The 13,756-nt window shown below is 45.8% G+C and overlaps 1 protein-coding gene across 1 annotated transcript in view; it reads left to right on the top strand.

The window, feature by feature from the left end:
* Positions 1 to 11,212, top strand: part of oca2 (oculocutaneous albinism II) — a gene marked incomplete at its 5' end in the record, with an annotated part of 80,208 nt that extends 68,996 nt beyond the window's left edge. The window contains one exon of the mRNA XM_084444018.1: positions 11,075 to 11,212. Within this exon, the coding sequence (XP_084300144.1) occupies positions 11,075 to 11,162 (88 nt within the window). The 3' untranslated portion in view covers positions 11,163 to 11,212. The remainder of the gene's footprint in view (positions 1 to 11,074) is intronic.
* Between the last annotated feature and the right edge of the window lie 2,544 nt (positions 11,213 to 13,756).

Below are 13,756 nucleotides of genomic sequence, written 5' to 3'. Positions count from 1 at the left end.
ATTACATCAGGACTGTCAAACAGCCTCAATCATAATTGAATTACAGCATGAGATCAAAAAGGTTTTTATTTAGCCAAGGTGAACCTTAACCGCCCACCCCACCCCCTATCCGACACCATGGCATTGTACTTCCCTCTGTGTCCTCTACCTTGTCATGCCTTTCAAAGCCCATACATGCTGGGTAAAAGTGTGCTGCTCAGCAGAACAGGCATCACCTGTCTGGGGGTGACCTCGGTCTGGAGCGCCATGATAAGAGTTTAGGGGCTCTTGACTGGGCAGGAACCATCCTGTGTGTCCACAGACAGACAGAGAGAGAGAGAGAGAGATAGAGAGAGAGAGAGAGAGAGAGAGAGAGAGAGAGAGAGAGAGAGAGAAGAGGGAGAGAGAGAGAGAGAGAGAGAGAGAGAGAGAGAGAGAGAGGTGTGTGCAGTCCAGGATATCGCAGGGGATGCATGGCCTTTGCAAGAAGAGCCTTAAGTTGGCTTCTTGTGCAAAGCAATATGTAAATGGTAAACACTTTAAACTGAGCCACACTCAGTAATACTGCCTGTCTACTGATTCACGAACGATGCGTGGCTCATGAATACCTTGATGAGATCATTATATCGACCCCTGAACACAGATCGTTAGGCTGTGGGCCTGTGTGTCTGTATGACAGCATAGTTTAGCCGTAATGTCTCCTATAATCATGCATTAGAACAGAGCAGGTTGCGGCTCCTATGCTGTTTTCAAGGACACTATTACAGAGGATGGGAATGACCTAGATTCCCAGTCTATTCTTAGTTCAGCTGTTTAGCCTTGTGCACGTTGGCCAGAATCCCCACGTCAGTCATGCGGTAATTAAATGGGGGCACGTTTTGCCCCCGCCTTGGCATTGGGATCAAATGGGCACGGAGCTCATTTGGACCTGCCGGGTCTCACTCGCGTCAACCACATATAGTGTCATCACTCCCTACCATCCTGTCCTCAGTGGTGCCGTGAGACAAGCCGTCGAAAGCTACATGGGCCCCCGGGAGGTTCAGTTTTGGCACCGAGTGTACTGTAGAGACGTCTTGGAACTCGGCCTAGTCTGGTGAGTACCTTGCGGCTAGGTGGCACGAGGCCCATTTTCTAGCCGTAGCAGGGAGTTCTTTCTAAGAGCTGAATTGACTGCGTGCGTGTAGGTGTGTGGGGTGGGGTGGAGTGGGGGGTGCGGGGGTCCCTGTGAGTGTGGCTCCAATCAGGCAGTCCAGGGGTTGGGGGGGTGCCCGGGGAGAGAGATTCCCAGGGCGGCAGGCACACTTGTTAGGAAGAGAGCCATCCTCCATGACACACACTAGTGTTAGGGTTTGTAGGAGGTTGGACCCAAGGATGCAGACATAGAGGCATCTTTTATGTGCATATAACTGTATAAAAACGACCTCAAATCATAACTATTCATTCTGTTAAGTGTCACCCTGAAAATGTTGCTCGGCGATGCCATGTCATTGTGAGAGCATTCCATTCATAATGTCTATGACTTCGATGCCGTTAATACAGCTCCTCTCAAAGGATTCCGAACTGCAGTGCTATCATCAAAATTAGCAACCCAGTTTAAAACCGACATAACACCGTTAGATTTGAAAAACTGAATTGTTTAGAGGACATTTTGAGCTACAGGGTAAGCTACATTGTTGTCACCAAACGTCTGGTTTTATTACATTTACGTTTTTAGGAAAAAATGTGACATTGTTACCTCAGAGATGGCGTTAATAGATCCCCCTCCGCTACTTTTTTCACTGCGCACAGCAAAATAGTATTCCCCTAAATGTATTGGTCTTCATAGCAACGCCTGTGATGTCATATACTGTAGAGGGGGTTTCCTGTTTAACACTGTTAGAGGAGTTCCCATCCTCACGCTACTCAAGAGCAATCACAAAAATGAATAAATATCATACATGAACAAAAACAAACACAAGCCTGCTTTCCTAGATCAGTCAACCTTGTATTAACAAGATTTTCGCCGATTTTGTTTTTTCCATTACAGACTGATCCTTAACATCTGCAAATTCATGCTGTCATGCCAAATCACTTTCTTGTTGAGTGCTGCTTATGGCGGTCACAGGAGTCTCCAAAAGTGAATAAATACCACACATATGAACACACAACTGATTTTCCTTGATCAATCTTGTATTAACTAAGATATCCGCTGGAAAAAAATATTGTTCACATGGACAGAAATAGGATTATGAGTTATATTTTGGATGCAATTGCATGCAATGTAGAGTGGTATAGTAGTCGTTGCTCCCCTCTAGTGGGTCGGAAGTATACTTTTATAACAAAAGAAAAATAATTTGTGGATCTGCTCTGTAATTCAGATCCGATCCAAAATCTAATCAGGTCCAGGGTACCTAGGGCGGAGCATACGTACCATGTATGGACATCATAGGGTTATTTGTTTTCGAGCTATGGTGTGAACTAAATGCCACCCACCCATATACCCACACACACACAAACAGCAGTGAACGCCCTACTTGCGTGCCCTCGGGGGCAGAAGTAACTAATGCCTACCATACACTAGTAGTCAGGGGCAGAGAGTCACAGGGAGGAGAGGCAGGGGCGAGAGGTCGGCCGGGGCAGGAGACGAGCGTGGGGGAAAAGGGGCTGAGGGCCTGATCTACTAAAGGTTTGCACATATAAAAACGTGTGCAAATGCCTTAGTACCCGCAAAGAAATATGCAAGGTGTTCTATGAACGGTGTGCAAGGGGGATTGCGTCCTTCAAGTGCACAAATTAACACGTGCTATCCAATTAGTACGTTTAGCCGAAATAAATATGTAATAAGGGTCGTGCGTCCCCTAGCGTGCAAAATATGGGAGGAGAAAATGCAAATACCTAATTGTAGCACGCGCACTGTGACTTATCAAGCCTGAAAGCTAATTGAGTGGTGGCGTTTGCGTTTGCAATTTAGTACCTTGGAAGGGCAGGTACTATTTGGCTCCGTGCCATTGCGCACACACATGGCGGCCATTATAAGAAGAAGACAAAGGAGGCGAGCACGCTGAGAACGGGTGTTCTCCATCCATGTGACAATGTTTGGGATGTCAGAGGAGAGGATAATCCAAACATATCGCTTATCTAGCAATTCCATTCTGGAGCTATTAGATTAATTAAGGGCTGATTTCGAGCCAGTCATAAGAAGAAGTCATGCCATACCTGCAATAACCAAACTTCTGGCTACTCTCCATTTTCTCGCAACTGGTTCATTCCAGCGTACAGTAGCTCTCGGTGCTGGGATTTCCCAAAACAGTTTCTCACCTGTGCTTTCCCAAGTACTGGATGTCATGTTGCGCAGGATTGGCCAGTATATAAAGTTTCCCCGTACCCAGGACGCACTGACCGAAACCAAGCAAGGCTTTTACACGGTAGCTGGTTTCCCCAGAGTCTATAAAATTACAAAGTCTACTATGTGCTCTTTATTTTGTATTAATTCATTCGTTTTAAATTAGCCTAATCATTTTCCCACACAGGAGATCTGGGTTATTTCCAGTGTGTGGTGTGGTTCTATAAAGTTACCGCCGAGCCAAGCTCTCATGCTAGAGGGAATAATTGTAGGCCTATTCTTTTTATGTTTGTACGCTGCAGTAGGCTTAACTATTTCGTTTTGCAAAACTTTTTATTCGTCAGGCTTCACAGTCAACGGTAGGCCTGTTTAACTTTTGTTTTTTTCCCCAGGTGTGGGTCGGGATAAATGAATGGGTGTGTGTGATCCAAGGGAGGGGGGAATCCAGTCTCATATAGACCACTGTTTTCCTGATGTTTCGTTTTAGGTTCGGTTAATGTTTAGTCGGTTAACCTGGCCCCTCAAACAGACCCAAAGCATCATCTCAGTTCATATGTCATGTTCCTTTTAGGTGATAACGCGTATCTTCTACAGCCCTTCCTTTTGACTCCAGCTCGTCCACTAAAACCTCTAATTCGGTTGCGTCAAATTTACTTTTGCGTTTGCGCTCCTCTTCCATAGTGCAATTGTGGGATACAACATGCAAAAGCCCTAATTTAAATAGGGTGTTCTTCACACTTTTGCACCTGTTGCCATTCATGCAATTATCTTTGATAGAGCACCCGCAAAACACATTCCAACTACACGTGCAATCTGAAGGACTGCACACACAATTTTGCGCTCTTTATTTGGGATCTTAGTAGATCAGGCCCTGAGAGTCCAGGGGCAAACACAAGCCAACCGTCTGGGAAGGTACTTTGCAGTGAACAACAATGCAGGACTGAGAGAAATGTGATGTGTATGATTGAATGAACTGAATTCCTGAGGCACTGTTAATTGTAACTGTGTGCTGTTGTAGGCTACTAGATCCGAAATATATCAGCCGAAAATCATCGTTGATCACAGAAGGGCTCTCTGTTTATAGCTAACATGTTAGCCACAAACGTTCACCTCTGTTCACTAAATTCAAACCGAGCCCAGTATTCCTATTATATATGATGACTTCTAAATTGCTGTGCTTGTAATAAAACACATACTCCATGTTTAACCGTCTGTTTCTCTTCGCTGGCTTGGGATGGCATTTCCAGTTCACCTTCTAGATCCTGAAATAGGTCTCAAGGACCCATCTGTCCATATGCGCCACAAAGCTTGGATGTAATGTTACACAGGTTGTTGCCCCTGCCTCTGCCAGTTCAGCAATTTCTTCAAGAAGAAACTGGCGCAAGCAGCGACACCACCACCTCAAACCAGCTCGAGCCTGCTTGGGCTCCTCAACATCGCCAACAGACAGAGCTGAGTTTGCGGCCACAGCTGCATTGGCCTCCTCCTCAATAAGTTTCAACTCTTCCTCGCTGTATTCCGGTTCATACAGATAGCTACGTATGTCCGATTCCAGAAAAATACTTTACAAGCACATTCATTGTAACATACTGCACATTTTGGAATGATACAAGGCTTAATACTAATCGGTGAAGTAGCCCTTTAATGGTTCAGACCGAGAGCAAGGTGCGAGCAGGCAGAAAGGGCCAGGGCCGTAACAACTAAACCTTCCTTCAAAAACAGACGGTGGTTTGAAAACACACTCCACTTCACAGCCTTGTGTAGTGTATTTCAAATGCACAATCTTCTTGTGGAACAGAACTTCAAGGAGGCCAAAAATAGGGAGTAGGAGGCGAAATGCTGTTTAACGAAGAAAGCAAAAGGTTCAGACGTTATTTGCCCTCGTTCGTAGAGATAAGCGCTAGTGAATGACAGGTTAAAATGCTGGACTGACTCATCAGCAGAGATACGTCCACCTATTCTATTAGAACGTCTTCCCCATTCCTGACACGTACGTCCTGGTGCATCAGTCTAGCCTATATTTGCCCCGATCAAACCTTTGTTGTGCGAATGGTGAACTGTCCTTTGGGACTGAAGTTAAAGGACCACTCAATGTTTCACTCTATTACCATTTAAATGCACAGGGTATATTATGACCTCTCCACATGCAAATCAAACAGATGAAACTAGTAGTGTTCATTGTGTGAATATGAGTATGTGTGAGGCATGCACACTCACTAGCATATGCATGTACACACGCGCACACACAGGTACGCACACACAGGCACGCACACACACACACAGACACACACACACACACACACACACACACACACACTGGCACAAACTCTTTCTTGTAGAGCTTGTAAACTTCCTGTATACTTTACATGAATAAGGTTTTCTGAAAAGGTTGCACCTAAATGGTCCTTTAAATGGGTTCAGACACCATTATGTACAGCACTGTGAGAGAGAGAGAAAGAGAATGTCACAGGTAGCCGGGGCACTGCTAAAAGGTTCTCTTAATAGTTTCTAGGAAATGTCTTAAGATAAAAGTAGAGGTCTTGCTCAGTGTGGCGGGTGGGTGGTGGGAGGGGATGGGGAGGTATTGGGGGCGGGAGCACTCGACAGCCATCTTCACTGTTCTATCTCAATGAGGTCCCAATTAATTTGTTCCTCTCTCTCGCTCACTGCCCCACACACACCCTTTCCCGCCCGCCCACACACACACACACACACACACACACACACACACACACACACACACACACACACACACACACACACACACACACACACACACACACACAAACACACACACACACCCTCCCTTCCTTCCTCCCTCCCTCCCTCCCTCCCTCCCTCCCTCCCTCCCTCCCTCCCTCCCTCTCACTAGTTTCTCTGGCTCCATAAGCTCCCCATCTCTCAGAGAGAAGGAGCCAGGAGAATTCTGGCCCAGCAAGACACCATGTGTCCATGTTCTGTAGGATATGGTGGAGCTCCAAATAACCAATCATCTGCAGCACTGCCATGGAAAAACATATGACAGAGTGATGGCAGACACTAACATCTAACTATCAACATAAAAAAAAACACCCAGTCCACACTCCAATTAATCAGTCAACAATCTTTTTTCTCTAGTCCCAGAGTCTAGCAATGGCCCAGAGCGTGTGGAGCCTAATTTCATCTCGGTAGACACACACAACATATATGCCCTTGCAGGGCAGTCAGATTGAACTAGTGTCACAAGTACATGTACCTATTGTAGTGACCTGGCAAGGACAGGAGCTGAGCAGCCCCCTGGAGAGGCTCTAGTTTGTTGCTTAAGGGTTTGTCAGGGCATGTCTCTCTCTCTCTCCCCTATTGTGTCTCTTTCTGCCCTCTTGTATCCTACCCTGAGAACATTTTATTGTTTGTCTTTCTGTAAAATTAACCACAAGTGTGAAGAACTAGTGACTTCCCCATGGCCTTTTTGACGTGGTTACCGGCGTTCAGGCTGGGTTTTTATTTTAAGAGCAAAATCCTACTTCTCATATGCTGCTTGGAAAAAAATGGTTGAGGCTACATCCCTTCCCTTGCTTAATGAGGGTGATCTGGTACAGTACAGGCATGCCTCCGCCCAGCGCTAGCATCGGCAGGGTACTGTGTACCACAATGCCCCGAGGTTTGTCACAGGCGGCAAAGCTCTTACTCACCATTGCACCCTATATGACAGAGTTCAGTGGCCTTCATTGGCCTTGCGCAGACTGACTCATTGGTATATATTTATTTATAAGGTCATCTGAATGCAGGGCAGGCCTAGGGGGGTTAGCTAGGAGGTGATTAGCCAGCTTAGCAGTTCCACAGACAGAGGGGACTGAGTTGATCAAACAAAGGTCTGTCAATCACGCTGAAATCGAGAGTGTTGACAGGTATGCTGTCAGTAGTCTTCCGTGTTGACGAAACGCACCATTCAGACGAAAAGGGGAGTCGGGCCGTTGCAGGAATATCACTACCTCAAAAGACGGAACGAAACGGGAGAATCTGTTACACCAATCCGTCTGTTCAATTTAGACCAACGACGAAACGTACGATTGGCGCAAGTACTACGTCTTAACAAGTCTGTCTGAATGACCATACCCCCCTGCAGCCTGGAACCCCTTGCACACAGACCTACAGCTAGAGGGAGTTGATCCCAGTTAGGACCTTCAAAAATGTAGTGAAGGGGCTAGAGACAAAATCAATTGGAGCGTGTAGTGGCTTCCCTGACTAAATCCCATCTCCTCCTGTCTGTCTTTTCCTCTTTAGGCATATGTATTATGTCTCCATGAATTGCTATGTTGTGCATTATGTGCTTCAAATATTGTTTTATGCTGTGTTGACATGTTAATGCTGCTACTACTGTACATTGTGTTGTATATTATGTGCTTTTAATGTAACATGTTATTTGAAATTTTATTAGTGTTATTGTTTGATGTTCCACATTTATTGCAGCTGTCTTGGCCAGGGGTGCCTCAAAAAACAGATGGTAATCTCAACAGGACTTCCCTGGTTAAATAAAGGTTAAAGAAAAAAAAAAGCGCTAGCCTTTTCTAGCTGCCAGATAGTATCATAATATCCAAAGACCCTAGACCAAACCTCACCCTACTGTACCACTGCGATCTCCACTGTTTAATGATGTATTTGGAGAAGTTCATTCTGATTGTGTTCTGGAGGGATTCTCTGAGTTATCTACAGTATGGTACACGGTAGTGTTCAAGTGTGCTTCTCGCACCATGCACGATTTTCACTGGAAACCATCTGTAATGTCTTATGACAGTAAACAATCTACTGGACGTTATATACTTTACACCACATTCCCGTTTGTGTCTCAGTCAGACGTGGTACAGATCATATTCTCTATATGATCATATTCTGTGCCGGTCAGCTGCACAGTGCCCACGTGCTTCCTGTACCTACTGTACCTATCAGAGTGCTGCAGGCCCCAGTAAAGGGCAACTTCACAGAGGGCACCGGCTTTCTGTAGCCAGCCAGCTGCTCGCAGATTGATTCAAATGGCCTGGATCACATTGTATTGCAGGCCTGCCTGCGTTATCAGCCTGCCACACGCCTTTCCTCACTCTTACCCTAAACATTGGGTAACAAGCTGGGTCTGACAGAGGGCTGCGGAGCATGACAGAGATCTCTGCTTGACACTCCAAACCAGGCCCTCTCAGCCAATGAACTATTACCGTGCAGTCTGTCACACCTGTCGGGGGGTACAGACCAATTCCTTTCGCTCTAGTTCATGGGGTTGTTTGCCAGCTTTGTCCCCCAAAAATATATGACCAAACAAGTTGGAGACGTGATTGAGTACATGTGTACCATAGGAGTTTTTGTCGTCGTCCTCCGAGCACACTTCCTGTAAGTTTCAAATAAATCATTGACATTGACACTTCCTCTTTCTGCCAAGCTGCCTCTTCGCTTTGACCCCCTTAGCTTCTGCCTTTGAGGACTTGAGGAGCCTCTCGCTATGATTGACAGACCCTTGTTTGATCCCCTTGGTCCCCTCTGTCTGTGGAACTGCTAAGCTGGCTAATCACCTCCTAGCTAACCCCCCTTGGCCTGCCCTGCATTCAGATGATCAGGCTATCTGTCCAGTGTGTGTGCTCAAGCCAACTGGATTTAGTGGGGTTAACTCTCTTTAAGCGCCCTGCCGTTTTATCAAACACTAACGCTCATCACAGAGGCCAGTCAGGGGCGCTCTGCAGAAGTGTCCACGGGGCCATTCCAGTCCGATTACAACAACTTCCCAGATAACACACTGGATGTGTGACCTCAGTGCAAGTGATGGAGAGAGGTGTGTGTGTGTGTGAGAGGGGGTGGGAGGGTGGAGAGTGGAATTGGAGAAGGGGAGAGGGAAGGGGAGGATGGAGAGGGAGGGAACAGGACGGAGAGAATGGGAGGATAGATATCTAATTTTCACCACAACTGAGACCAGGCGGTCATGTGACCAGCTAGTTTGAGAGGTGGAGCAGAGGCAGTCATGGGAATCGTGGGGCTTCAGGAACATGGCCTCCTGTGTTGGCAACCAGCTAACATGAAAGATGAAACATTTTTTTAAGTACTGTATCAACTAAATATAGAGTATACTCTACTCAGTTGCTACTGGCATTTCAAGTGTAATTACATTCTTTGAGGAGTGTAATTGGTGCCATCTCATTTCATCCGTACAAGGAAGCTGTCACCAGACCACAGTGAGTCGACGAACAAACAAGTCTAGTATCTGGCTGACGTCAATCTCTGATTGGTTTTCAGACAGCTGTTTTGCTTCTAACCGGTAAGGGGTGGAGTCGCACAATGCCACCGCAGCCTGAGAAAGGAGGTCAGGAGGTCAGGAGGTTGTTGATATGCGCTGACAGGGTGCCCGGGATTAGCAGGCTGAATCGCTGTAATTACTCTGTTAAAGCTTTTTTTTCCAGATGGATGTTGTACAATCAAGCAGATAAAGGACTTGTCGCCGACAAACCGACATGTCACCCTCTGGGAGCTGGCTCAACCAGGAAAGCTGCTTACTGTACAGTGCTCACACAAGGGCGCGTGCCATCTCTGTCTGCTGGTGTGGGCCAAATCTGTTTCCTGGTTCCACGCCCTTTGAATGGCCCGGTTAATGATTGGTCAGGGGACCACGACTGCCCCTCCGTGGCCAAACGTGAGGGGCCACAGGGCTCAAACTCTTGGGCTGCTGGTGTAGGACGTGTCCCACATCCGGTACATAGTCAGTAAGGCTGTGTGTCCACCGGAGCGCTGTATGTAGCTGAACAGCACCAAGCTTACAGCTGCTTAGACTGCACTAGAGCTGGAGTTTAGAGCTGGCTAGGCTACCGACACTTTACACCTAAAGTATGTTAGCAACCAGTGCCATGTTTTTGCAGACTGCAGATTAAAGGGGAACGCCGCTGGCATAGCAAGTTGAGCTCAAATGCCTTGAAAATGCATGTTTATCATTGTTTTTAGCAGAGGCCCATAGACCTCCATTATAAAGGGGGTACGCGCACGGAGGAAAAAGGAGCTAGCTTGCTACTGCACGGATCGGTTAAATGTTTGTGTGTACGGATCGGTTTCATTGAGGACAAAGCGACATTTGAGCTAAACTTGCTATGACAGCGGCGTTCCCCTTTAACTAAGCTACGTTAAGTTACGATATCTAGCTAGTGCTAACTTTCGCTGTCTCTGCCGTTTTGCCAAAAACCAAACGTCCTCGTCATCAGAACAGCTTTTTATAGCCTGCGTTCTAGCCCAAAAAGTTCAACTTTTTTCAACTGGAAAAAAAAAAGCCTAGAGCTCATGGCGCTATAGCGCTAAAAAGCACTTGGGACACAGCTCTCATCTGTGTAGCGCCCTAGAGCCCATTACCCATTGTAAACTACGAGAAAACAGCGTCAGCTCAAAAATACAGCTTGCCGGTGGACACGCACCCTAAAGCCTTCTATTAGAACAAGGCGTGGAGGTAATGGAAGCTTGCACTGAAGCTGGCAGGGAGCAGTGATGTCAGTCGAAGGGATCCCAGCGAGATCATCAGGCCTCCACTACTCCCAGACCCGTTTCCACCAAAGCGTTGAGGCCAATCAGCACTTCTACAGTCCTTTAACTACCCCTAATGGTCCATTTTCAAAAAGCGGTGGCCCATTTAAGACCATCTCATTGGTGTAATGATGAGATGAAAATGAAGTGAGATTTTATATAACCGCAGCATGTCACAGCGGGTCAGTGATGTCCTTTCTGTACCACTCTCTGTCTGCATGGTTTCTAACAGCCTCGTTCTGTTTCCTCTCACAGGCTAGGTTTTCCCATGATGCTCATGACGTGCACCATTGGAATGTGCTACCTGCTGGCCACTCACATTGGCCTGGGATGGAACCTCTAGGTCCGCACTGCTGGGCACTACCAAAGACACTCTGGGCATGTGGGTATGTGTGTGTGTGTGTGTGTGTGTGTGTACTGTACTGTACTGTACTGTACTGTATGTACGCTTGTGTGTGACAGCGTGTGTATGTGCAAGTGTGTGTGTGTGTGTGTGTGTGTGTGAGAGAGAGAGAGAGTACACCATTTGTTGAATGGTGCATCTCAAAGCTGGAGATCGAACACCCCCTCGCAGATTCAAATTTGCGGCTTCTTTCAAAGTGGTGGGACATCTTGAGTGGCTATGTCACATTCCTGGCTCACTGGGTGCATACGTATCTGCATGTTGGGGGAAAAAAACTACCTAAACCAAGGGAAGAGATCATCATCTACACTGAGAGAATGACTTCAGTCAACAGTGCTCTCCATGTTGCTACTGCCTCTATGAGCAGGCGTATTGTTGTTCTTTTGGGAATTCCTTCTGTCAGTAATATCAGTGATAAGCAGCTTTTCAACTTTGCATATTTTGACAGTGCATGATTGGTTTGATAATATTCTTCATATAGCTCATAAAAACACAGCAATTATTGACTGAGTATGAAGATGCCCTGATACATAACAAAAGGGATATTACTAAAGCATCTGTAATGTTAAAATGTATTTATTGCTTGCCAAATTCCCAAATATCTTCGTCGATTTCTCTGATTTGCCCCAAACAATCAAATCAGAAGGCATGAAACACTGATTGGTGTGAATAGAATTGTGGATCAATATCAGCACATTCTATGTTGTCATATTATATTTATATAATCTAATCTAAGACTATTTATGTTCAATGATTTAACTCACGTAGCCTTATTTAACCTAGGAAGTATTTAATGACATTAGTGCCTACACATTAAATGGCAGCCATTGCCCAGACCCTGTAAGTGTTATATGACTGGATGATGTAATATCCTGTGCTACCCTCTACCATCTTATTGACAGCTGAGCCCCACAAAAACAGCAGTTGTATCCACAGTAATACATGTAAAACTGTGTCGACCAACATGAACAATAAAAACTTCATCAAATAGTTTTTTTTTCGTTTTTTTTTCTCCATATTTTATCTGTTGATTGAATATTGTTTCAGTCTCCCTTGATGGCATTGTGTTGATAGATCTGTCAAACAGGTAGAACCAATATCAATGATGTGTCCTGTGTATTCAAAGAGACACGAGTTTGACCGACTGGTATTGGATCCGATGTCCAGCAAACCATATACATTACAGTACACTGCACCCTGTAACACAGTAAAGCAAAGCAATACAATCAAGTCAAAAATAGGCCTAATGATAGCTGGAAGGCTTTGTACGCAACGATTCAGGTCACAAATGATTTGCTTCATGATCGATTAGATGCTAACCCAATACTGTTCTGTGGGTTATCACACATTAGTCCATTCCCTTAGGGAAGCACCGGCCGGCTGGAGTTTAATGAATCTTCTACTGTAAAAGCTCGCTGCTCCACTGGAACAGACAGGTCTTTATTGGGGCAGGAGAGCGATGACTCTAAGATGGATGACTGGAAGTGGAGTAGGCCAATAGTTTCGGATCAGCTCCAAGTTTTCTCGCAAATGTCATCAGTAATCCACAGGAACACCACAGACTGACCCAACAGGAACGAAATAATGCTCGGTCATCCCTTTCTTGATTGTACCGTCTGATTGAATAGAATGTGCCCCAATTGCAAACTGAAATTATTGCACCCGTTTTTTTGGTGTGTGTGGTTGGGTGGCCAGTCCTTTAAAGTCAGTTGTCCATTTAAAACCATTCTGTCCTGACTTCACCTCTTTTAATAGGCCTAGACTAGGAGTTGCTGAGCAGACCTGCTCGCTGTGGTGGTAGTTGTGTTAGTGCTTCTGTCAGCATCCCTTAGGAGAACTGTGGTAATGCAGGCCTACAGTATGTCTAACATATCCTGTATTGGATCCTGGAGAGCCACAGCTGGGAGGTCTAGGTCTTGTCTGCCACCTGGGGCCTCACTCGTTAAAGAGAATGCAAACAGGTGAGTCAGTTTTATTCTCCGTCACTGTCTTTATCCCAGGCTGGGCCAAAACTGTGCATGTGGCAGGATGAGCAGCACATCCTCTGGGGATGAAGCCTGCTGTGTTTCAGCGAGCCCTGCACAGTGTTCACACACTAGAGACATCCACAGCATCCACCACACTTATGGTATCAAGCAACTTCCCATTGGTGATTGGTTAACTACAAAGATTGTGTGCCTTGTGTATGCAGACAATGTCAATGAACCAATCTGATTCGGACTCTTCAGTTGTGAGTTGCATTCTTTGCTTATTGGATTCCTTCCAAATCCACAGCACCTACAAATCAGCTAAAATCTCTCTTAAAGCAATACATAGCGTTTTCTCCGGTTTTCTCGGAACTGCGCCCCCACAGGCTCTGCGAGAAAGTGTACTGTCGTACTGTCGTAACGTTATCAGATTGTCTTTTTATTTTTCTGGCTTCCTCCGTGATGTTTCGCTTTGGTTTTCTCACCTCCGCCATGATATCATTGAGCTAAAAATGATATCCATAGATGCCGGAATAGTTAGCTACTACTGTATGTTTAAGGACAACA

This window comes from Borostomias antarcticus (genome assembly GCF_949987555.1).
Source record: "Borostomias antarcticus genome assembly, chromosome: 10".
Taxonomy (NCBI): Eukaryota; Metazoa; Chordata; class Actinopteri; order Stomiiformes; family Stomiidae; genus Borostomias; species Borostomias antarcticus.
This window is presented reverse-complemented; position numbering and strand designations above follow the sequence as displayed.